This window comes from Podarcis muralis, chromosome 6 (assembly GCF_964188315.1).
Source record: "Podarcis muralis chromosome 6, rPodMur119.hap1.1, whole genome shotgun sequence".
In the NCBI taxonomy this organism is placed as follows: domain Eukaryota; kingdom Metazoa; phylum Chordata; class Lepidosauria; order Squamata; family Lacertidae; genus Podarcis; species Podarcis muralis.
In genome coordinates this window covers 68,739,695-68,764,648 of record NC_135660.1, presented here as the reverse complement: position 1 = coordinate 68,764,648, position 24,954 = coordinate 68,739,695, and the positions used below count along the sequence as shown (strand labels likewise).

Genomic DNA, 24,954 nt, shown 5'->3' with positions numbered 1-24,954 from the left:
CTAGGCTTCAGACAAGCAAAAGTGTGGCCAAGCCCTGATACTGTTAAAGATCCAGTTTCGAGTGGAACTTGATAGTGAATATGAAAGAACAGCATTTGCTGTGTATGTGAAGGCTGGCGAGGCCTGAGACGCACAGTGCAGGATCATTGCAAAAAGCAAATGGATGGATGCTAGATAATCGACCAGGCCAAAAAAGAGAGAAAGCTTCAGATCTTTATTTTCTAATCGAATATTGAGTTTTCTCATGGAGAATCCACAGCCTTCCAAGACTGAAAGATTGAGGGAAACAACAGAAATTCACACAGCACATAAATCAAGCAATCCGCTACTGCAAGAGGTACCGATGGCCACCAAGTGGGAAGGCTTTAAAACAGGCTTAAAACTCCCTGAGGATAAGCCTGTCAGTGGCCCCTAGCCACAGTGGCTGCGTCCAGCTTCGGAAACACCCAATGCTGGGGTGGGGATCGCAAGTGGGCAAGACAGCTACTGCGCTCGTGCCCTGCTCCCACTTGCGCAGCGACCGCAAGAGCAGCATGCCGCAATGGGAAGGGTGACTGAGCTGCAGGGACCTTCCTCACATTCTCATAGACAGCCGAACTGAATTATAGAATCATAGAGTTGGAAGGGACCCCGGGGGTCATCTAACCCCTGCAATGCTGGAATCTCTTGCCCGACACAAAACTTGAACCCACGTCTCGTAAGATTAAGCGACTCATCATGTTCTACCAACTGAGCTATCCCAGCTAACAAAGCCCGGTATGGTTTCATATTGGATGGGATGTTATTTCCCCGCCGCCGCCCCCAGACATTGGAGCTTCCTGCATTGCAGGGGGCTGGGCTAGATGATCACGGGGATCCCTTCGAACGCTGCCATTCTAGGATTCGTAGCCTCGGACACCCGGTGGGCGGAGCCGCCATCCTTGACGTCACTGCGTCTCCCGCAGGACACGTAGCGCGTAGGGCCAGCGCGGCGGCGGCGTCTCCGCCTTCTGCTCCAGCTCCGCCCCATTTTCCCCTCACCGGAAGTAGCCTCTGCCGCTGAGAAGGGAGGAGATGCTACGTAGTTCCGGCGTGTCGCTGGCGGCTGAGGAGCGAGAGCGGAGGGGTGAGGGGGAGCCGTCGGAGCCGCTTGCCGCCGTCGTTGGTCGAGGCTGCTGCTGCCGCCCAGTCCGGTAACAGGGAGGCGCCGCTGGGCGAAGGGAGGCCGCGGGGGAACGCGGGGACTGCGGCGCGGGATGGGCGTTGGGCCTGGGCCGGCGGGCGGGCGGCCGAGACGGAGGGAGGGAGGGAGGGAAGCGAGCAAGTGACACGCAGGCGAGGTGGGGGCGGGGAGGAGTGGTCTGAGGAGGCCGAAGCCGGAGGGAGCCGCTCTTCTCTCTCTCTCTCTCTCTCTCTCTCTCTCTCTCTCTCCCACGGATAATTTATAATTATATTTTATATTATATTTATTATATTATATATTATAATTATTATAATATAATGGATGTGTGTTTGTGCCTGTGTCTCTCTCCGCCTGTCCATTGACCTCTCGGGACCGGCTCACCGCTTCTCTCTTTCTCTCTCACTCGGCCTTAGCTAAAGAGCCTTTTCCTTCTCTTACGTGGCTTGCCGGGATTGCCTCCCTCTTCTTTCTTTTCTCTCTCTCTCTCTCTCTCTCTCTCTCTCTTTCTCTCTCTCTCTCTTCAACTCCTTCCTCCTCAACTCTCTCCGTCGTTCTCCTTTAGTTTATTTGTCTTTGGGGTCCCCGAAGTCCCCAAGGCTCAGCTGCTGACAGCCCACCTTTCTCATTTCCACCCTTCCCCTCCTCAAAAACAAAAAGGGTAGGTGGGGTATTAATACTAATAATGGTGTTGTAATGCTAAACCGGTGTTGTAAAATCGGGGATGGAAAGCGGGAGTGCCGAAACAGTGGAGTAGTGACCTCTCTCTCCCCCACCCACACAAAAAATGGCAATCTGTGCCCCTCTCTTGAGAATGAGGGTGACACCTGTGCATTTTTTTTGTGGGGGGCGGGAGGGAGAGGCATGGGTCTTTGGCTTGCCACCCTGGTTATCCTCCAACTAGTTGCTGGCTTGGGTTGTAAGGTTATAGTTGGTTTGAATAGCCGGAACTGCTAGCACTCTATTCCGCCCACCCGCTACTCATCCTTGGTTTTGGCTTTGCCCGAAGGCAGCTTGCTCTCTGTAGGATTGCCAACTTTATCCCTTTGCTCATAGGCACTTTCGTTCCTTAAAGAAATATATGGGAGGCTCCCAATTCGTGGCAAGTGAATTCTGTTCACCTGTTGGGTTTCTGGTTATTATGTAATCTGGTTAGTCACAAGGGGTAGGGGTAAAAGATGGCAACCCAGACTTGGCATTTGGATTTTATGTGAGCTTTGATAAAGGGATGAGTGATGCTGTTCTCTTCTTGGGAGTGTACTGTAACCCAGGGTTTCCCAAACTTGGGTCACCAGCAGTTTTTGGACTACGACTCCCATCATCCCTAGCTGGCAGGACCAGTGGTCAGGGATGATGGGAATTGGTAGTCCAAAAACTGCTGGAGACACAGGTATGGGAACCCCTGGTGAAACCTTTGTAAATTTATGTTAAAAATACTTCCCCCCCCCCCAGGTAACTGAATAGTTTGACAGGTAATTTTTAAAATAACCAAAATGTTTTGAGCCATAAGCCTTTCTGGAATTTATGCCCTCTATCCTAGAAGTCATGGAAGTTCATTTAGTTTATTAGTAGTAACGGCAAATGCACTCTGTAATGCTGACAATAGTTTTGTTGTCAGAATCACAGAAGTTGGAAGGGAACCCAAGGGTCATCTAGGCCAGTCCCCTGTAATGCAGGAATGTTAACTGCTTCAGACTTCAGAACCTTTTCTTGGCATCAGTCTGTTTATGGGGCTGAGCACTGACTGATTAAGCTTGGAATTCATGGCATCCTATTTGTGTAGCTGTGTTGAAATAAGGAAGGATTATTATCTGGTAATGGTAGACTTTAGACAGAAAAGTTGGTGGGTAACTTGTTCAGTGTTCAAATTTATGAGGAAAATGTCCCCACCCTAGCCCCCTCCCAATTTTAGCCAAATTGTACGCCCTGTAGCCTTTGCTTTGCATTCCACTCCCTCTTGTAATTCAAGCAGTAGTTTTGTTGTAACATTTGGATTCCATGCTTTTGAATTTATAAATACATTAGAAATTTAAAAGTTATCCATTTGGAATTAGATGAACCGAAGAAGATGTCTGAGCACCAATTAAACGGCCTTAATATTGGTATCCATGGGTACTCTTTGTAAGAACATTTGTGAGCATAGTGAGTGTTATTGTGTGTTTCATGGGGCATGTTTCACCTGCTATGAAACATACTAAAGCAAGGAACAACTTTTCCCACCCTCAGTTAAGATGTATGTGTATCCATACATTCTTCCATTGTATCCTGAGAGAAATGGATGCCAGTAGCTTATGTACCTTGCTTACTTGAGTGTTCCCTAAACACACGCTGCAGAAGGAGAACCTTTATTTGTGTTCACCATATGCAGTGACAAGGCAGGGGATCCACAACTATATAGTAGTTGGGGCACTTGTTAGCCCTTTACAAAGACCGCTAAAGACTTGTTTTGGTGCATAAGCCTGAAATGAAAGGCTCCCAACCAAGAGAAATCAGTTTAATTTCTCTTCTATATTTTCTTTTTGTGATTTGTGGGGCTGTCACTCAAAGTCTTGCATAAGAAGTAATATATATTTGGAAGCTTCAGGAAGACACCTCGTAACATTTCTACTAAGAATAGAACTTGACTTCATATGGGGTTAGAGTAACCTGCTATGCATATCAAATATGCTGGTACAGAGAGTCAGTTGAAAACATAGGAGCCATTGTGCAAACTGTTTAACTTATATTCCCTGCTTGAGGGAGGAAGTGTTGATTTGTTCCTGCTATCTTCATAGCTACCACTCAGTTTTGTTTTTCTGCTGGTCCTTCTTAAATGGCAACTTTCTAGTTCATAGGAAATTATGATAGCTGAAATGTTCTGGTATATAGCCAAAATTGACAAACAATTGCTTTTATTTTTCTCCTAGGCAATTGATCTCCCACAATGTCATTCATATTTGAATGGATCTACAATGGCTTCAGCAGTGTTCTGCAGTTTCTAGGTAAGGCTTCAAATGTTCACCTATGAACAGTTCTCTTCGGCTTAGTGTTAACATCTGAACTGCTGGTTTTCACACAATCTGCTACTAGGAACTGAGAGGTGGTGGCACATTATCTGATGCCATTTTCACCCCTCTGGCTTTTCTAATTCTGAATGTGTCATTTTGCTCATTTGCCCTAGAGACCTTGCTAATTTTTTATTTCTTAAAACTGGCTACCTACAGTGGGTCTCAAATTTCAGCAGCACCCTGTGCAGTGCCAAAATTCTACAGACTCCCCTAACCCGCCTCTACTACTTTGCAGTCCCATCTCTAGTTGATTGGCTGCAGCTCTTCAGATTTTAAGAAAGGAAACTGTCCTATCCCCACCAGGAGATGCCAAGGATTGAATCTGAGATCTTCCATATTTAAAGCACATGTTGTACTGAGCTATGATCCTTCTCCCCTTTTCCCTCTTGGCTAACTTCACCAAATGTATTGGAGTCTATATGGAAGTAATTGTACAATTACAAGGAAAGGGTGGAGACACCATAGCTTACAATTCTAGGAGACTAAAGGGCACAAAAACCTGGGTAAGAGGGGCAAGCGGCAACACTCAATGAAAACAGAAGACTTCTACTTTGTATAGTACCTAAGAGGAAGTAGTCTGTCTTAATTTCAGTACTGTACAAGTTAGAAAGCTCAGCCCTTCCACAAATGCTCCCTTCTTCCACTAGTAGCACTGGCAATTTTCTGTAGAAAAGCATCTGTTAATGTGCCCAAGGTAGCATGGATATTCAAGATACAGTTTTCAAGATCCATTTATTCTAATTATACAGCTTACTTTGATCCAGTGATCTTATTCCATTTTTTTAACATGCTGCTTTTTACACGCTGCTTTTTTGTTCTGCAGGATTATACAAGAAGTCCGGAAAGTTAGTTTTCTTGGGTTTGGATAATGCAGGCAAAACCACTCTTCTGCACATGCTTAAGGACGACAGGTTGGGTCAACATGTGCCTACCCTGCATCCAAGTAAGCTTTACATAGCTTTGGGTGGTGTTATCTATTAAGGTCATTTAAAAAAAAAAATTGCTACTGTATGTTACTAGACTACTTAGAGCAGGCATGGCCAAACTTGACCCTCCAGCTCCTTTTGGGACTACAGTTCCCATCATCCCTGACCACTGGTCCTGTTAGCTAGGGATGGTGGTAGTTGTAGTCCCAAAGCAGCTGGAGGGCCAAGTTTGGCCATGCCTGACTTAGAGCCTAGCATGTATGTTTTAAAAAAGTTGTATAATAGCAGTTCTCATTGCCTTGAAAAGTAAGGCTTATAAGCCTTTTGTAACGATTAATAATTTTATAAAAAACTAGTAAGAGATTATAGGGAACTGTGTCATTAAATGCACATTATACCTGGTAAATTTTTATAAGCTAGAATTAAAAATAATTCCATGTCATTTGAAGAATTTGAAAGTAATTTTAGACTTAGGTGGTGCTTTAAGGCTAGGGTCTTAGCCCTTCAGCCATTGCTAGAGTCCAGCTCCTCAGCCACAAACAGCCAATGGCCTGTGATGATGGGAACTGCTGCTGTTGTCATTGGACTGCATCTGGATGGCAGCAGGTTAGCCACCCCTGCTTTTAAAGTCTGGTTTGTCCTGAATGGCTTCTCTTAGATGCAGGGATTTTTATATGTGAGAGAAACAGTACAACCAACCAGTACTGGAGTTCATAAAATATTTCCCTTCTTTGCTGCAGCATCAGAAGAACTGACAATTGCAGGAATGACTTTCACAACTTTTGATCTCGGTGGCCATGAACAAGGTAAAAGCAACATTTCCCGTCTTGTGATTTGCGATTGATAAGTGTTTCTGTCTTGGTGCTGGTTATTTTGATGTAGCAAATTATTAACTGGGAGTTTTAATTAGCTGGTCATGATGATGCCATCATGGTTCTCAACCTTTTTGGTATGGTGACTGCCCCGCGCCAAAGTCCAAATTTACTTGGCATGGTGACCCATCAATTTATATTGTTTTTTTCCTTGCTGTCGGTTTATTGTTACATGAATTTTGGATCACAAGCTCGAGTTTGTGTACCTCTTGTTCCCATGCTTTTCTCCTCGAACCATACTTTTCCCTCTTGGCTCCACACTTGCATGATTTTGAATGATATGACAACCCCTGTTCTCAAGGGGGGGGGGGCACTTGAAACGAAGAGTGCCCTTTCACCACTCCCACACACCCAAAATAAACCTTTGGGTCTTTACTCCACACTTCCCTTTGTGGGGGAGGAGTTTGAAACAACACATTTTTATACAAGCCAAGCCTGTGCATTTTTTTAAAAATACAATTTTTGTTTGTTCTGGGGATATCGTGATACTTTAAGTTATAGCAACATCCACCATGAAAAGAAACTCGCAGCTAAGTCAGTCCAAAAGCCCACCTAGTCCAGCATCCTGTGCTCACACATGCTAACCAGATGCCTCAGGATGCTTGCAAACGGGACCTGAGTGCACTCTCCCCACTTGTGACTCCTAGCAGCTAGTATCCACAGGGGTACTGCCTCCAGTAGAGGAGGTGGAACATAGTTATTGTGGCTAATAGCCATTCTAATCCTCCTTACGGAAACAGCTCTTGCAGAAACAACCACATGAAGATAAAATGTGGCTCGGTTTTTAAAGCAGAACAAGTTGGCCTCAAGAAATGGCCCTGAAAATGTGGAAGGACTGAAATTTTGAAGCTAGTTTACATAATGTATACTTTTTAAATTACTGAGCATAGGTGTGAAGTGAGCACTTGCCATAGAATTAAAGGAATTAAGGCACCCCAAGGGTCATCTAGTCCATCCCCTGCACTGCAGGGAAAAAGATAAGCACATGCAGTAGCTACTAGTGACGTTGTTGACTTTGATTATAATGGCAAGCTGGAATTTGAAAATGTGTCAAGAAACACTCATGACCAAAATTCTGCCTTTCTTGGGTATTGCAGCTGGTGGCTGTGTTATCTTTATAAAAATGTTTTTCTTTCCCTTTTAGCTCGGCGTGTTTGGAAGAATTATCTACCAGCGATTAATGGGATTGTCTTTTTAGTGGACTGCGCAGATCATGCACGTCTTTTGGAGTCCAAAGTGGAGCTTAATGTATGTAGCGTCCCCCCCAGTTTTACACAACCAGTTGGAGCCTGTATAGAATCTCTCTTCCTTTCTGTCACCTGAAGAATTGGATCTTAAGACTGTGTGAAAGAGAAGAGGTGTCATAATGAGAAAAATCTAATAAATATAAAGTGGAGAATGAAAACAAGGCAGTAGTAGTTAAAGCATCTAAGTTCTAGAAACAGTTTTAGGCCCGAACATACTTTTCAATAAGCTTCTGTAGGACTTCACTGTAAGTCAAGTGCAACTACCGTGATGCCTCACTTTGTACAGTAGTGCAAAGATTTTATGTATGATAATAGACAAGAAACTGTTTGGGATTTATCGAGAATCATTGCTGCAGATACATTGTGACGCACATGTAATTCTCTTTTTCCTATTAGGCACTAATGACTGATGAAACAATATCAAATGTGCCAATTCTTATCTTGGGTAACAAAATTGACAGACCAGAAGCTATCAGTGAGGAAAAGCTGCGAGAGATTTTTGGGCTTTACGGGCAGACCACAGGAAAGGTAAGAAGTCAAAGCTGCTCATAAAAATAAGGAAATTGATATACCGTATTGCAAGACTGATATCCTTTTAAAAGCTCTCTCAGTAGAGTGGTATTTCAAGATCCAAGTCTTGAAATCTGAAGTTCTAATGGCTTTTAAAATACTGGAAAAGGACAGATAACAGGCTTTCAGTACATCTTAGTAGTTTTACTAGCCTACTAAAGAGGTTAGTAGGCTGTGTTTCTGTGCTAGCCCAGGAAGAGGAGAAACTTCTTTAAAGACTAGTGGGGAAAATTGCCTTCTACGAAACAGGCTGACTGCCTTTCTTCCTCAGCCAGTGCAGAAACAAAGAACTCTAGCAGAAGAAGAAAACGAGATCCCTCCCTCTCCACCAGCCCACTTGCTCACCATGTAATTCCTGGTCACCAATGGCTACCAGGCAATTTGTTAAGTAAAAGGCTAGTTTTAGTCAAATCTATAATAAAAGTACAATTGGTCAAGGAGAACTGCAAGAGCTCGCTTTCGTAGAATAGCTTTATTTGGTATATTTGCTCCTTTTTGGAATTCTTTCTCTTATGTGCAGTTAGAAATGACCAATCTTGTATAGTACAGTGGTGTGCCGCAAGACGAACGCCTCGCAAGACGAAAAACCCGCTAGACGAAAGGGTTTTCCGTTTTTGAGTTGCTTCGCAAGACGATTTTCCCTAAGGGCTTGCTTCGCAAGACAAAAACGTCTTGCGAGTCTTGCGATTTTTTCCCCGCTTCCCCCCCTTTTTCTAAGCCGCTAATAGCCTTTTAGCCGCTAAGCCTTTAATAGCCGCTAATAGCGCTAATCCGCTAAGCCGCTAATAGGGTTGCTTCGCAAGACGAAAAAACCGCTAGACGAAGAGACTCGCGGAACGGATTATTTTCGTCTTGCGAGGCACCACTGTATATGAACCCCCGGCTTCCCCAAAAAGAGATGAACAACAAAATCGCCTGACATTTAAAAAACTAATAGATTTATTGTGTCATAAGCTTTCCTGGTATACTTCATCAGTTGCATGAAATGTTACCTTCAGTTGGAGGGTACATATATACGTGGGTGTAGAGAGAGAATTGTAAAAAGTGGGCAAAGACAAATCTAGTGTGACAAATCTAGTAAAGCATAAATATATACATGATCATTCATAACAGCAATCGTTACTAATAACATAGGAAGCCTTAAGTCATTGTGTTAATGAATGCCTACTAAAGGGCATGCATTATCTAGATTTAAAGCCTAAACTAATCGAATCAAGTTTCTCTGATTTAACCATTTTCTGCTTGAGTCTCCATTTGAAGTTCCTTTATTGGAGAATAGCAACTTTCAGGTCAATAGTAATGCCTTAGGAGATTGAATTTTGCATACAGTGATTTCTTAATATTGCCATCTTTGTTGTCCAGTTGGTTTCCATTTATTTTTACATAGACTGTACGTAAAAAAACACAAAAACATTGCTGGCTGATAGATATACTCAGATTTTAAAAAGTGTTGCATATGTTCATGCTTGCCTGACCTCTATGGGTATACTGCAAATTTTATTTTTGTTTCTTGCATTTATGTACTGCATACTATGTTTCAGTCAAGGTAGAATTTACAATTCAAAAATACAATTTAATATACTTGTGAAATTTACAATTTAAAATGTTTACAATTAAAAATAGCTCAGCTGTTTGCAAAAGGGGTTTCAGACAGCCCTACACTGGGCTTTGGCTGCACCAGACTGCATGCCAAACTGGGGAGGAATTTACCTTACTCACGAGCTGATGAGGGTGAGTTAAATCCTGCTGATTTGGCTGTACACATCAGTTCCCAACAGGGGAACACAGGGGAACACAGCCAACATAGAATCAAACGTTGCCCATCAGGTGATCACACCCACCCCCCCTGTTGGAGTGTTGTCGGTTGATTGGCAGGTGGGTGTGTTTTTAAAAAATGGCATTGCAGGCCAAATTTAAACCCCAGTGCACCATGACCTGCAGCTCGGAAGTTCCCTACCCCTAATTTTTAAGAAAGTTTTGTGTGTGTTTGAAGCCATGCGTAACTCTTTTACTGTTTTAAGAATTCCGCAACTGAGTCTCTGTGAATGAATTCTTGTTTGACTCTAGGGGAATGTGCCACAGAAGGACTTGAACACACGTCCCATGGAAGTGTTCATGTGCAGTGTACTGAAGAGGCAAGGCTACGGTGAAGGTTTTCGTTGGCTATCGCAGTATATTGACTGATACTTGGAGAGAAATCTACTCCTGGACTGATCCTGTTCACAGCTTCCTTATGGACTTTTCTATTAGAACATGGAAGGCTCTCCAACCGCATACTGGCAATGACCGAGAGACTCCTGTCTTCACTTACCCAATATCACAGTGGTGACACAATTCTTTTCCCTTTGTCTGGGAGATAACATTCTACACACTGGTGCAGGTTGTTGTCACTTCCAGTTGCCATTGTTTCCCATGGAAACCATGGCTTTCAGTTACAATGGGGCTGGTGAGTTGGAACGCAAAACTGCACACAGCGCTCTGAATGGCTGGAAAAGAGAACCTGTCTCACCACTGTGGCCAATTGACTTTGGAAAAAGCAATTCTATTTTTTAAAGAAAGTGTTTAATGTAAACGGTGTCCCTTTAGATTTCTTAAGTTAGCATTCATCTTGTTTGGGCCAGAATTCGATAGGGTTTTTATTAATCTATTTAAATGTTATTTAGATAGAGAGATCCCAAATTACTGAACCAGCTATCATGATATTAATAATCCTTAGTGAACAGAAAGATGGGCTTAGTGAACAGAAAGATGGTTGTGCTGTCACACTGTTTGATCATGAAGATGGTGCTATTGGGACTGACTTGTGCAATGATTTGTTTTCTTTAATTTACAGGGGTTTTAGTTGGGGAGGGAAATGGAACGCACATGCAGACACACTTGTTCTAGCTTTCCATGTCATTATGCATAGGAGTCTGAAATGCGGTTAATCACCTTAGCCCACCTCTCAAAGTTGCCACCACTTCCTTTGTCGGCAGTCTTCTTATCCCCCTTCTCTGCAGCAGCAGTGGAACAGTTGTCTCAGGCTTGTGATATGGTTTGTTCTACATTGCAGGCAACTGCTGGAAAAAAAATGCAGTAGAAATCATGAGTTTATTTTGTTGGGTTATTGTAGCATTAAATTTTTCCACCAAATGCATATCATAATGCTGTTAATGTAAACTAACCCTGTTTCTTTTATATTCAACAGAGCTTGTGTTTGAAATTTCATTACTTGCCTAGACATCTTCATTTTCCATTTTAAAGAAACCACAAGTAGACATCAGTCTCCTTTAAAGGAGTATGATGGGGCTTTAGCTGAAATTATTTTAATACTCGCTGGCAGTGTATTTCACTGATAGATGCAAGAGATTGGTGGCTCAGAGTCTGAAAACTCTTGGGGTGACTTGTGTGCTAAATTTTGTTACAGAAGATGAAATGCAAAATGGCAAAACACCAGAAGAACTCTTGTTTTTGTGCCATAGGCACTTTTTCTGCTGAAAGGTGCACTCTGTTGCTAGGACTTTAGGTAAACTTGATTGTTAGTTCCTGTGATCTAGCACCTTTTGTCTCTGCATCAAAATCTTTGAAAGGGAAATAAGTCCTTAACATAGCCATTAATAGTTTGAAATTCCAGTTTCTTGTGCTGGTGGTGTGAAAATTGTTTTGTTTTGGTTTTTTTTAAAAAAAACTTCTGAGTTTTGCCACATTCACTCAGCGCTTGGGCGTGTCAAAATGTGTTGCTATTTACCCAAACACTTAATGGATTCCACTGAAGCATGTAATGCAGCTGTAAAGACAGGAAAATTTACACTTTCTCTGCCAGCAAAAGGAACAGAATGTATTGCTGACATGGTACACTTAAATTGCACCGGTTGATGCATCTGACTTGTAAAGCTTAATACAGTTGGGGTACTCCCAGAGTAGTTTAAGCTGAACCATCATTAGAAAGAAGCGTGTGACAGTAAACTATTCCTGAAAAGCATAACTAGAAGTCTGATCAGGATCAATAAGGCTCTCTTTCCACTTATAGAATACTTGTAATTCTTGACCTATTTGCAGTGTCTTCACCAAAAATGGCTGCATATAGCATCGTCATTGATTTCTCTTTTAATCTTGTCTCTGTGAAGCCTTTTGATTTTGCAGAAGCTTTTCGATCTGTAAATATCTCCCCAGGCCACCGTGCCTATGACTGTGTGGCCAAGGAGGTGTATAGAACCACGTCAAACTACAGTGGTCATGCAAACACACTTGACTTTAACCAATCAGTTACTACATTATTTGAATCTCCAGTATTGACCACTTAGAGTTCTCCTGTTGGATGTTACATTCAAGGAATGCTAATGGAATTGTTCTTGAAACAATATGCGACCTGGTAACCCCTTACCAGAATTGACATACTCCAGTTCCATGCTTAAAGGGAAGACCCCAGTGAACAGAGCTATAGAATTTGTGCCCAGTAGAGGCATAGTTTTCTATGAAGGTGGTGTCTCAACCACTGGAGAAAGCACTTGTGAATAGCTCTGACCTTTTCCCCCCTCCGCCTTGCCATGTATTGTCACTAGACAAGTCTTAACTCCTTGCAATGTATGGATATAAAGTTTAATATATACTTTAGAAACTGGATTACAGATTGGAAGGCGAGAGAACATGTCATTCTGTTAGCAAAATGTTTTAACTTCCCATTTCTGGAAACGTGAAACATGTTTGCAGAGAAGGTTTGTCTGTATCCAAAACATTTTAATAAAGTTTTTTTAATAAAAAAAAACAAGAACAACCCATCACACTTAGTGGACTGAGTCTGGCCATAATCCTAATACGTTAGAAGTTCATATGCTCACAAAATAAACTAGTGATAAAAGGTGTACAGTTCCTGATCTATAATGGCATTTTAGATAAATGGTTTTAATAAAAAAAAATGTGACTTGAAGGTAGTAGAAAGTATGTCACATAGTAGTGTTAGCCACCAAATATGTTCAGTTACGTAACTGAAGCTCTGAAGCATGTTTAAGTTAGCTGGTTGGTTCAGAAGAAAACCTATAAAGGAAAAGGAAGCCCTTTCTGCATGTGGAGTTGCTTAAAAAGAACGAGATTGAAAATTCATTAACAGGTTAAAGCCCGATTCAGAAGTTAACACAGAAATAGAGCCTGAACAAGCGTATAACTGGTACAGTTTCTGTTTGTATATTTCAGCTAGTTACTATTACTTAAGTGGCCATTTGAATAAAAATGAAAATTAAAGTAGATTCTATTTAAGATAATGCAAAAAAAAAAGTATTATTTCTTGCAGCTTTTGCTCTTAGATGTACATTCTTTCATAACTGGGTGGAAGGTGAAAAAAGTGCTTAGTAGCTGCAGCTGAGGGGGCGGGAGGAAGATCTGGAGGTGACGTTGCCAGTTGTTTTGTGTACTGGGTGTGGGTTGCACAAGAGAGGGGAGGAAGTCTGGAAATGGCAGGGAAGGTGAAAAGAGACCTTGGTAGTTGCATGGGGGGGGGAGCAAGTAGGAGCACAGCCCCTAGTAAAAAAGCAAGGAAAAGAGTTAATCACCTGTCTAAATAGGCCATTGTCTTCATCGCATACATGTTATTTGAGTAAGATCCTTGCAACCATCTCATTCTGTGCATTTCTTTAAAAGTTTTGCCTTTTCTCCCAGGCCATATTGGGGGAAGGCCGGCACAAGAATCTCCCTGCCCCAACCTTAACTAACTTGATGGGTAAAGAGACTGCGGTAACCGTTTTGCAACCTCAAGCAGCTCCTTATATTCTGTTGTGGCAGATATGGCACACAGATTACCCAACCTGCTCTGCTGCTTGAAAGCATGCATATCTAAGAGCAAGAGGAAATGCAAGAAAGGACATGTTTATGCGAATCTTGAATAGAATCTACTGCTCTAATTTCCTAGTAGTAGTGTGACATCTTGCATTTTTTTAAAATTAGGAAATTGTTTGTTTTTTTCAGCCAATGCTAGGCAATGCAGGGGATAAGGAAAGTTGTGCACGTGCTTGGTGCAAACCAGTGTTGCCTAGCAACAGCCTGGCTGGGCTGTAATTTTGCAGCTGGACCCACTGCCAGCATGGGTGAGTAATGGAGTCGGAGAAGTCAGGAGGCAGAGAGGTCTCCCTTCTCTGCAAAAAAAAAAGGGATTCAGCAGAGGCATTGAAAGGAATTACGTATAGAGAGATAAAATAATTTTTAATAAGACAATTAGCAACTGAACTAAATAATGGCAGGGAGATGTGACAGTTTCAAGGCAGGGGATAAAAATACAAGTATGAAAGGAGATGGGGAGGAGAATTTATGGGAGGTGAGTAAAAACAGTTTGACAGGCATGCAGGGAGGAAACATAAAACACAGTCTTTTCGACTTAAAGCCTCTAAAGCAAGTTCTTCCTAAAATGGGGAGTGGATTCAGAGTACCTCCACAGCTAATGTCTATATTTCATAGACTCATAGAAGTGGAAGGGACCACAAAGCTCATCTAGTCCAACCCCCTGCAATGCAGGAATTTTTAACCCAAAGTGGGGCTTGAACCCACAACCTCGAGATTAAGAGCCTCGCGCTCTACGACTGAGCTATCTCCCCCTCTCTCAAGACACTGCATGAGCCTCTGAACTAAAATAAACATGAACACCTGAAATGAGAAGCCACCCGCTCCATCTGCCTGCATTGTTTTCAGAACCCAATGATGGCCATAGACTGCGGGCGCAATTTCTGCTGGGACCGCATTGCCCAGTGCTGCAAAAGGCCTAGTGCAAATGTGTTCTGCCTGCCTGCATTGCAGAAAGCGCTTTCCCTGGCAGAACTTCCAGCCCATCAGGCACCTGTGTAATATCAAAGAGTTGGCCATGCAGTGCGGCATGCAGCAAGCAAAGGAGAACAAAAGCTGTGCAAGAGAAACCAGGAACCCCTGAAGCTCTGCGAAAAACGATCAAACATCCATCTGCGTGGTTTGCAACAGGTCCAGGGTGCATAAAGATCACAGCATGATTCCTATAGAGAAAGCTGCTCCAGTTCACCAGGAGAAAATACATCACTGTTTGCAAACTCTGGAAGAAGAGAGACACAAGATTTTGTCATTTAAATTAGATGTAGGGAAGCCAAGTTAGGATCTTCCGGCAAAAACCGAAGCTGAGAAGCAAAAGCCTGTGTTGGAATTGGAGAAGCTCCACCAGTTTCTTGAGAAAGAAAAACAACTGTTAACCCAGCTGGATTGGGAAGGAGGAAGAAGAGCCATGTGGCTTAATTTTCTGAGATTTCCCCTAGGTAAAGGTAAAGGGACCCCTGACCATTAGGTCCAGTCGTGGCCGACTCTGGGATTGCAGCGCTCATCTCACTTTACTGGCCGAGGGAGCCGGGGTACAGCTCCTGGGTCATGTGGCCAGCATGACTAAGCCGCTTCTGGCGAACCAGAGCAGCACACGGAAACGCCATTTACCTTCCCGCTGGAGCGGTACCTATTTATCTACTTGCACTTTGATGTGCTTTCGAACTGCTAGGTTGGCAGGAGCAGGGACCGAGCAATGGGCGTTCACCCCGTCACGGGGATTCGAACCGCCAAGCTTCTGATCGGCAAGCCCTAGGCTCTGTGGTTTAACCCACAGCGCCACCCGCGTCCCTTTTGAGATTTCCCCTATCAGCACCCTAATCAATGAGCTGGAGCCAAAGTGTCAGGAGTTTCTAGCTGGGTTGCTGCAGGATATTGGAAATATCAGGTGCAATGGGGGCAAATTTCAGTTTCCTTCTCCACCCAGTTCTTCAAAGCTCAGTGCAGTGCATCAGGAATTCTCCAAAGAGAGAGTGCATCGCTGCATGGTGAACTAAGGAAGTTGAGAGAGACTTTGACTGAACAAAAGTGGATAAATGAGAATGTGATGCTGGACCCCGCAACAGCTCGCACTCAATTTATTGTGTTTGACAGTCAGAAAGCTGTTGCACGGGGAGCTGTCCTACAGCACTGGTAGATTTAACCCCACCCACTGTGTGCTTGGCTCTCAAGGATTAACATCAGGGAAGCATCAGTAGACAGTGGATGTGAGCAAGGAACCTTCCTGGTGTGGCTGCAGGTGTGGCCAGAGAATCTGTGAAGAGGAAAGGACTGCTGAATATTGTCCCTGAGGAGGGAATCATGGCTGTTAGGCCTGGGCGATGTATCAGTACTAGGGCTGGGCAATACCTGCTTTTCAACATCAAAATAAACATTGCGATATTTCAATAATGCCTGAAGCCATGTAGAGGCAAAAATGGTGATGTCCTGGCAACTGCTACTACTTATGGGTCTGATAATTTTCTACTTAACCTTTAACATATTGTTACAACTGTTGTGCTACTTTAAACATTATCAGTACAACGGTACTATAGCCAGTTTTCTGTAAAATTAAAGCGGTAAAAAGAATCTAAATCTGATGGCTGGATAGCTCAGTTGGTTAGAGCGTGGTGCTAATGCTAAGGTTGCAGGTTCGAACCCCATATGGGGCAGCTGCATATTCCTGCATTGCAGGGGGTTGGACTAGATGATCCCCAGGGTCCCAACTCTACAATTCTATGAAAAGACAAACATTTACTCAATGATAGCAAGCTTAGCTAAACCATTAAAAAATTATGGAGAATATAGTACTGTTCTATGCAGTTTTGTGGGCAAAGTCAAAATTCACAAAGGTAGTAGATTTAGAAAAAAATATTAAATAAACCTGCGTATGATTATAAATGTAATTTATTTTCAACAAATTCAAGAGTAGTTTAAGTCTACTTGCACCACCTGTGGGATGATTGCAGAATCGCAGAGTTGGAAGGGAAGGACCTCTGAGGGTCTTCTAGTCCAGCCCTCTGCAAGGCAGGAACCTCACTGATGCAGCCGTGATAGATTGCCATCCAGCCTCTCCCGTAAGAGAGCAAAGGCAACCAGTTAAATCTCCCACACACACACCCCTTTACTTAACCCATTTGTGACACAAGGAACAATAAGGCTTTGGCATGGCAAATATATGTGCTTTTTTACTCCTGAGTAAAAAATTCCTGCGTTTCAGGGGGGTTGGACTAGATGACCCCCAGGGGTCCCACCCAACTCCACAATCCTATGAAATCACGGCTTCGCTTTACTTGGGAGGCTCTCCCCCTAGCCCCGCCCCCGCCCTTGAGCAGGCAAGCCAACCAACCAACCAGCTCCCGATCCTGCCAGGAAATCTTCCTGCTGAGCCGGAAAGTAGCCAATCGCGGAGGACGTCCGCAGCAATAGCCGCTGCAGCCAACCGCAGCTCGCTTGCCCGGGCAGAGCAGCCAATAGGAGCGGGATCTTTGCCCCACCTGACCTTGCTCGCTCGGCTCCGTTCTGATTCCGGCTGCAGCCGCTGACTCGCGCGCTTTCGAAACCTTAGGACTTTGCCCCCTCGAGCTACGCCGGGCAGAGCCCTGTTCGCGCACAGGAGAAGGGGGATCTCCGTGAGTTTTGCACCTGCTCTTTCCAGCTAAGCGAACAGATCCCAGGGGGCCCGGGGCAGTCCCCACGTGCCTCCTTCGCCCGAGTTCTCTTGCACAACTTCGAAGCTTCGCCCTCCCTCTGCAAGGCTCTGATCCCCCTCCTGAGCTGCTCTTACTTTTTCCACCATGCCGAGTGGATTTCTCTCCCGGTGCTGCTAAGGAAAGGCGTTCTTCCTCGCCGCAATGGCCGAGGCTCTGCAGGTGATAGCAGAGAAAGCTGGCTGTGTCGTCCGTGTTTCTCACGCGCGCGGATCTGTGCCCCAAGGACCCTGGAGTGGCAGCGGCGTCCTTTTGACGCCGGACCCGGCCATTGTCCTCTGCCATGGCTCCGTCTTCTCTCCTTTCCTCCTGCCAGCCGAGCACCAAGACTGGGCCCAGAGCCGATTTCTGCTCCCTGATAGCTTCCCCCCGGACATCCAGATCCAAGTGCTTAGGCCAGCAGAATGCAGTCTTAAGGCTCCCAATAGGAGCTGGCTAGGTGGAGATCTGGCGGGGAACACCCCAGCCTTGAGATTCAACCCGCTTTCAAATTGGCACGAGACACCCAGCGGCCTCCGCTGCCACAAGGCCGAACTCATCCTGATGCTCCCCTGTGTGCCCTTCCAGGATGCTTTCTCCAAACTCTTCAACTCCACTGAACAGTGGCGTTTTGGCACAGAGATGGAGCTTGAAGAGGAATCCAGTGCCCCAGAAGACGAGGCACATATCCTGCCCTGGTTTGCACTGCTGAGGATCTTGGATGGCGATTCCCATGGTGTGGGCGGGGTGAGCTGCGTGGCGGCCGAAACGCTGAGGAAGGGCGACCCGGTCTTTGCCTGTGGCTCCCCGTTTGGCTCCTTTTGCCCGGACATCTTCATGAACACCCTCAGCAAAGGGATTGTGAGCAACACATCCGGAGAAAACAACGCCCTAATCCTGACCGACGCTCGCTGCTTGCCCGGCACCGAAGGGGGCGGCGTCTATGCGTTATCAGAAACCGGCCTTCACTTGGTTGGGATAATCGTAGCTCCGCTTTGCTGGAAATCCAGCGAATGGGTAGGTCTAACTCTGGTTTGTGCCGTCAACAGTATTCTACACTGCATCCGGAGCGCCCTTTCTGGGCCTCACCGGGCTCTGAAAACGTGGCTGAACCCCTTGGAACTTGTGGCCAAGTCTCACGGAAAGATGGTGGCCAGAGACGGGCCACATCAGCAAATGCTGGCTGCTGTGGTTCTGGTGGAACGGGGCCTCACCTGGGGATCTGGCGTGATCGTGAACTCAAGACTGGTGTTGACCTGTCGACACGTGGCCAACGGCGCATCAAGTGTCTGCGTTAGGTTGCAGCCCAGCCATGGAAAGTATGTTTGGATTCTCGCCTGTATTGAGAGATGCTAAGGTCCAGTTCTGTTTGCTTTGCTGCATCTTCTAGTCTCTGCAAGATTTGACACTTGAGCATTCAAACCTGCGCTGCTTTGTCCACAGGATAGACCTGGGTTTCTTAATGGGCTGGAGCCACAGGGGTGAGCAGTCAGGGTATATGCCAGATGTTGATCTTGTAGAGAAGCAAATCACATAGCACCTAGAATCCCCATTCAGTGCACTATATTAGAAATTAAGAAACCATCACCTGTGAATTGGAAAGAGATAATAAACTTGAGTGTCAATATAGTGGACACTTCCTTTAAAAAGGAATTCTGTTTGCTTCATATTTTTACAGAGCCACGCGGGGCACTTTTTGTGTGCCCATAATGCTGATGCTTTCATACATGGCTAGGTCATATTTCCAGCAGTGTGCATCTTCCAAGTAGAGTGGTACCTCGGGTTAAGAACTTAATTCCTTCTGGAGGTCTGTTCTTAACCTGAAGTACCACTTTAGTTAATGGGGCCTCCTGCTGCTGCTGTGCCGCCGGAGCACGATTTCTGTTCTCATCCTGAAGCAAAGTTCTTAACCCGAGGTACTATTTCTGGGTTAGCGGAGTCTGTAACCTGAAGCGTATGTAACCCGAGGTACCACTGTATATGCACTCTGGGAAGTCAGGATTGTCCATGTTGTGGGAAATGTATGTTTGCCACTAGGTAAGTTGACTATTTCTGAATGTGCAGATCAACCCAAATGTGGATAACTCAGTGAGACTTGTTTCTAACACACTTCACAGGGCATCATGAAAAACATGGAGGCGTGGCTCTCATTTATGCTGACAGCGCTTGTTTAAGAGACCTTCCCAAAGGATTGCATCTTCTTAATAGTTAGGCCAGTTGAGCAATGCCAAAAATCCTGGCTTATTGCAAGTATCTATATCTGCTGTCTCCTTAACGCTTCCTTCTGTTTGCTCCTAGGAGTTCTGTAGCTAAAGGGAAAGTGGTGTTTGCTACCAAGGACTCTTCTCCCTATGATGTGGCACTGGTAGAATTAGACGATGACCTGCCCACTTCCACAGAGCCCGTCCTGGCGTCAGAGTTTTACAAAGGTGAGAACCCGACACTCCGCCCATCTCCTTTGGGTCACTGCCCATTGGGTCTTGTGGTTTTATTGTGGGGAATAAACCAAAGGCCCTATAACATTCTGCCTACTAAATCATTTCGATATGGGCTGTTCTATTGAAAGTGGTATTTAAAAAAAATCTTGCTAGACTCCTTCCCCTGAGTAACCTCTGTTGAGCAAGTACAAAGTCTAAGCTTTGAAACCATTTTGGGGTGTGAATATGTCCCCGTTGTGCCTCCCCCTCCCACACAGGGACAGCTGGGATAGCTCAGTCAGTAGAGCACGAGACTCTTAATGTCACGGTCGTGGGTTCGAGCCCTACAGTGGGCAAAAGATTCCTACATTTTAGCGGGTTAAGACTACGTGGCCCTTGTGGTCCCTTCCATCTCTACAATTCTATGATTCTATAATTCTGTGAATAGTTGAATTAGATGGTGGATTCAATTCAAGTGACCAAAATCAATCAATCAATCAATCTTTATTATGGTCCAGAGACCCAACAAATCGTTACAAAGCAATGCACAATTCAGACATTCTACCTCCAGGTTGAAAAAGCATTTTGTTCAGACTTAAAGATAGGGATCCTTGCTTCTTGCATGCTATAGTAGTCCCAATCTTTAAGAGAGGCCACCCAAATGTACCCTCCAATTATAGGCCAATTAACCTGCTTTCAATAATTGGGAAGCTCTATGCCCGATTCCTCAGTAGTAAACTGACAACTTTTCTAAATGAACATAATATACTATCTGAAGCCCAGGCAGCCTGGGCGAGAACCATTCAAAACATCAGACCACTGTCTAATGTTGCCCTTCCTAGCCAAGAAGTATACCAGGCCTCTACAGGGTAAACTCTTCGTGGCCTTCATGGATCTGAAATCAGCGTTCGATTCCATCCCCAGATCCCAGCTATGGTCTTAATTAAATCTGACCAAAATTAATACAATATGTTGCCTGTGGCAAGCAGGGCCGTTGCTTTCTGTACTTCATTCATTTTTTATTAAATGTTATTCAATTAATTATTAAATTAAACTCTGATTTGCAATACAATGCTCCTGTTTTGGGAAGGCTAGGAAGTCACTGGAAAGAGATTGGAAAGAGACTTAGTCTAATGTTGCACCTTGGATCACGGTCTCCAAGGAAGATGGGGATGAAGTGTTGATGGCAAGTCTTTTGCTGGCTTCCCTTGTGGCTTGCTTCTGAGCTCTCCTGGAGTTATTGTTGAGGGTTCTTGTGGGATTTTGTCTTGTTTCTCCCCACTGGGAACTGTGCATCTCAGAACTGCTTCTCACGTTGCAAAGAAACAGGAACTTCCGTTAGGTGGTAAGGGCGATTTGTGGGTCTTCTCTTGTTCCTTGGAGAGACTTGGGAGCTTTGCCATCTCTCTGTGATACACAAACTGGACTTTTCGTGCAGTTTTTCATTGCTTTGGTTTGTTCTCTTCATGCAGGAGAAGATGTGAGTATCGTTGGTTTCGGCGTCTTTGGCCAGGCCTGCGGCCCATCGGTAACATCTGGGATCCTGTCAGCAGTCATCACTGTGGGAGATGAGCCTGTGATGCTTCAGGCAACCTGTGCAGTTCATGGTGGCTCCAGCGGGGGAGCCCTGTTCTCCACACACAGTGGCAAACTCCTAGGTACAGCCTCTTTCTCCTTGTTCCTTGCTCTCTCATGATCTCACTATGTAGGTGTAGGGATTGGTGCAAGTATGGAATCCTGTAATCTCATACTTACTGCTGTGATGAAAGCAAGTTCCTAGTCCTTAGTGTGCAATGAGCTGGGTTAAGTGTGGAAGCAGTACTTGGTGAAATCTTGTTCAAGGCTGCTAGCATTTAAACAACATTGGTCTCCAACACTGTCTCTGTGGGATGGATTTCTGCTAGTTCCTCTCTTCCCACTTAAAACCCTCACTCACCCTCAAAATCTTCTCTGGAATGTGGGGGGACTAGCAGATTTTGGGGGGAACATCATGGTGGCTGCAAGGCGAGGAGGGTGGAGTGAAATCCCACCACCCAATTTTAGAGAATTCCCTGTGCAGCCCCATACAATGCATCTCCTCACTGTTGAGGGGGCCCCTTCTAACCCTCTGCAGAGGGTTTTAGGAAGGGGAAGAGAAAGATGGCTGTTGTGAGCTCACACAACCCTTTTTACATGCCCGGCAGGTTAAAAGCAGCAGTTCAATAGGCCAAATGCTTGCCAAAAGGAAATGTCTTTGGGTAGTGGAGACCAGGCAATTGTTGTTTAGTCGTTTAGTCGTGTCCGACTCTTCGTGACCCCATGGACCAGAGCACGCCAGGCATTTCTGTCTTCCACTGCCTCCCGCAGTTTGGTCAAACTCATGCTGGTTGCTTCGAGAACACTATCCAACCATCTCTTCCCCTTCTCCTAGTGCCCTCCATCTTTCCCAACATCAGGGTATTTTCCAGGGAGTCTTCTCTTCTCATGAAGTGGCCAAAGTATTGGAGCCTCAGCTTCATGATCTGTCCTTCCAGTGAGCACCCAGGGCTGATTTCCTTAAGAATGTATCGATTTGATCTTCTTGCAGTCCATGGCACTCTCAAGAGTCTTCTCCAGCACCATAATTCAAAAGCATCAATTCTTCTGCGATCAGCCTTCTTTATGGTCCAGCTCTCACTTCCATACATCACTACTGGGAAAACCATAGCTTTTACTATACGGACCTTTGTTGGCAAGGTGATGTGTCTATGTGTGATGTGTTGGCAAGGTGATGTGATCCCCTTCATGGATCACTGCCTTGCCGTGGCGAAGGGGCTTGAATAACTCAGAGAAGCTATGAACTATGCCGAGCAGGGCACCCAAGATGAACAGGTCATAGTGGAGAGTTTTGACCAAACGTGATCCACCTGGAGGAGGAACTGGCAAGCCACTCCAGTATCCCTGCCAAGAAAACTCCATGGACAAAGACCAGGCAATTGGACAGGGCCAAATGGGTCTCTCGTGGTAGAGACTTTCCAGAGTCTAGGACCAGCTACAGAAAAGGCCAGGTAAATCAAATGCAAGGAGGAGCTGGGTTCTTTACCCCAATGATGCATGCCTGGGTATGGCGTGATTCATAATCCTCATTTGTCTTTGCCAAGCCAAAGTACATTACACAACTTTTTCACACACATGCACTGAGCCTTTGATAATTGGTTGTGTGTAGCAACGCTCTTGATAGGTTTTTATTCTTGCCAACTGTATCTGATCACGGAGGCAGGTTTGTTGTGGGTTGATTTTATCTCTCGATTGCAACCATGTGCAATCGAGAGCTTGCAGCTCTGCAGGATGAAGCTCTTTTATTCCTCTGAATTATGAAATCCCCCTTTTTTAATAACAGACTCTAGTTGCACAAGATTTCCTCAAGGTCCTCTCCACCCGCTTCCTTGCTCAAATACTTGTTTAAGTAGCCACTTCTTCGCAATTTGATTTTGGGTCCTCCAGATGTTTGGGAATACCTAATATTTTTTCCCCAATGGCAGGTATCGTTGCCAGCAACACGAGGGATAACAGCATAGGAGTGACGTACCCTCACCTGAACTTCAGCATTCCCATCACCGTTCTGCAGCCGGCCCTCTTGGAGTACCTTCATAGCAGGAGCCTGCGTGGCTTCCGGGAACTAGACAGGGTGAGCCACAAGATCCAGGTTGTGTGGAGACTCCAAAGAGAGCCTGTGGAGGGACCGCTCAGCAAGCTCTGAAGAACTTCAGAAGAGAGAAGAAAAGCATTGTTTATCCATGCCCTGGTTGAGCTATATCTAGATCAGGGCGGTCCAACTTCTCAGACGAGGTAGGCCGCAAAAAGTGCTTGTGGGCCACACATTGCCTTGTCATGCAGGTGAGGGGAGAAAGGCCTAAATTTGACTCCCCCCGGCCCTCGTGTTGCCTTCCCAAAGCTGGCTAAACAAGGCGCCAGAGCCCTAGAGCCCTTCCACCTCCTTCCCAAAGCTTGGAAAGCAATAACTAGGCTTTGGGAAGGAGGAGGGAGAACTCTAGGTACCTGTCAGAGACCTCAGGCCTCCTTCCCAAAGCCCAGTGCCTCCTGACCTGGCTTTAGGAAGGCAGTGTGAGAACCAAAGGGGTCAGCACATGCGGCCCTTAGGCCTATATTATTGGACCCATGCTTATGGGTGGGCTTGAAATCAGCTTTCCTTGGCTGATTTCAGTAGGGCTGAACCTTTTGCCCTCGTTTCCCATCATGCCCCTCGCTGTGTCCTTCGCTTCTCCAAATCTCACTTGAGCATCAAACTGCCCCCTGTTTCTCTTGAGCTCGTCTCTGCCTGGTCTTCCTTGCTGGGGGGCTCTCTCCTGCAAACCCCTGTGTGCTGTTTCCACCTGTCTTCTGTCCGTTCTTTTTCTAAACCCACCGTTTCTGTAGACTCGGCAGTTGTCCTCTATGCCCCCCTGGGAAGGGGAACCTCTGGCTCTCCTGAGGTTGCTAAGACTCCAGCTCCCATCAGCCGCAGCCATCATGTCAAGGATCCAGTGATCAAGGATGATGGGAGTTAGCTTGGCAACATCTGGTGGGGGGGTTTCCCCTTCCTGTCTTGCCACTTCTCACAAAAAAAAACCCCTACGTTCTCTCTCTCTCTCACACACAGAATCACAGATTTTGTACACATCTGCATTTGCTTATATGTATCCCCTGGTACCCTTTCCCTTTCCTTCCTCTGTTGCCTTTATGCACGGATGAAATTTCTACTGTAAGCTCCTGGAGGCTGCCTGGATTTTGATTATATAAATAAACCATAACATAACTACAGTCCTATGAAGCTATATGACATCTTTTATTAGTTGGTTGTAGTGTCCCTGCTTGCCACCAGGTGGTGCAACTGTTCCAAACACCTATGTAGATAGACTGTGTTCTAGCCGGGTCTGGGTTTTTTGTTTTTCCCCCCAATTCAGTATACTGAAATTGCTTTTTAAGTTTTCAGTCAATAACCTTTTATGCAGAAGTTGTTTGCTGCTGTCTCTTGTGTGCGAAATGAAATGAGCTTATTTCAGAGGCTCCCTCTTGCCCGTCCTCTCTGGATCATTCATTCGTCGCAGAATTGAATATTTAGGAGGAACATAGATAGTGGTTCTTTTTTCTCAACAAGCCCAGTGCTTAGCCACAGAGAAGAGCTGGGCTTTTAGAGGCCCTGACTGTGCCCAGAGAGATCAGTTCTCTTTCCATGATGGCAATGTTCTCCCTTCTCTGATGGGGCCCGTGTTGCTTCTGAATGCCAG

The 24,954-nt window shown here is 45.2% G+C and overlaps 2 protein-coding genes and 2 pseudogenes across 4 annotated transcripts; all 4 read left to right on the top strand.

Moving 5' to 3' along the window:
* Positions 1-1,026: 1,026 nt before the first annotated feature.
* On the top strand, positions 1,027-11,028 carry SAR1A (secretion associated Ras related GTPase 1A). Of its 2 annotated transcripts, none has more exons than XM_028729579.2 (7): positions 1,027-1,172; positions 4,066-4,140; positions 5,030-5,149; positions 5,873-5,938; positions 7,149-7,252; positions 7,648-7,779; positions 9,889-11,028. In XM_028729579.2, the coding sequence occupies exons 2-7, from the start codon at positions 4,083-4,085 to the stop codon at positions 10,003-10,005; spliced, it is 597 nt and encodes a 198-aa protein (XP_028585412.1). In that variant the 5' UTR covers positions 1,027-1,172; positions 4,066-4,082; the 3' UTR covers positions 10,006-11,028. The 2 variants fall into 2 exon arrangements, with proteins under 2 accessions (XP_028585412.1, XP_028585413.1); XM_028729580.2 differs by lacking the exon at positions 1,027-1,172 and adding an exon at positions 1,691-1,820.
* A 3,408-nt stretch (positions 11,029-14,436) lies between these two features.
* On the top strand, positions 14,437-15,376 carry LOC114597243 (zinc finger protein RFP-like; annotated as a pseudogene).
* LOC144328103 (E3 ubiquitin-protein ligase TRIM15-like) lies at positions 15,375-16,841 on the top strand (annotated as a pseudogene).
* A 293-nt stretch (positions 16,842-17,134) lies between these two features.
* TYSND1 (trypsin like peroxisomal matrix peptidase 1) lies at positions 17,135-24,487 on the top strand. Of its 2 annotated transcripts, XM_028729581.2 has the most exons (4): positions 17,139-18,610; positions 19,590-19,720; positions 21,181-21,366; positions 23,209-24,487. In XM_028729581.2, the coding sequence occupies exons 1-4, from the start codon at positions 17,457-17,459 to the stop codon at positions 23,424-23,426; spliced, it is 1,689 nt and encodes a 562-aa protein (XP_028585414.2). In that variant the 5' UTR covers positions 17,139-17,456; the 3' UTR covers positions 23,427-24,487. The 2 variants fall into 2 exon arrangements, with proteins under 2 accessions (XP_077786636.1, XP_028585414.2); XM_077930510.1 differs by lacking the exon at positions 21,181-21,366 and having other exon boundaries at positions 17,135-18,610.
* Positions 24,488-24,954: the final 467 nt, after the last annotated feature.

What these genes read in the sequence shown, in the direction of transcription:
- SAR1A (XM_028729579.2), top strand. Translation starts at nt 4,083, where the DNA reads ATGTCATTCATATTTGAATGGATCTACAATGGCTTCAGCAGTGTTCTG. An exon ending in CAGTGTTCTGCAGTTTCTAG is followed by an intron (nt 4,141 to 5,029) that starts GTAAGGCTTCAA and finishes TTTGTTCTGCAG; the next exon opens with GATTATACAAGAAGTCCGGA. An exon ending in AGTCCAAAGTGGAGCTTAAT is followed by an intron (nt 7,253 to 7,647) that starts GTATGTAGCGTC and finishes TTTTCCTATTAG; the next exon opens with GCACTAATGACTGATGAAAC.
- TYSND1 (XM_028729581.2), top strand. Translation starts at nt 17,457, where the DNA reads ATGGCCGAGGCTCTGCAGGTGATAGCAGAGAAAGCTGGCTGTGTCGTC. An exon ending in TTGCAGCCCAGCCATGGAAA is followed by an intron (nt 18,611 to 19,589) that starts GTATGTTTGGAT and finishes GTTTGCTCCTAG; the next exon opens with GAGTTCTGTAGCTAAAGGGA. An exon ending in ACACAGTGGCAAACTCCTAG is followed by an intron (nt 21,367 to 23,208) that starts GTACAGCCTCTT and finishes CCCCAATGGCAG; the next exon opens with GTATCGTTGCCAGCAACACG.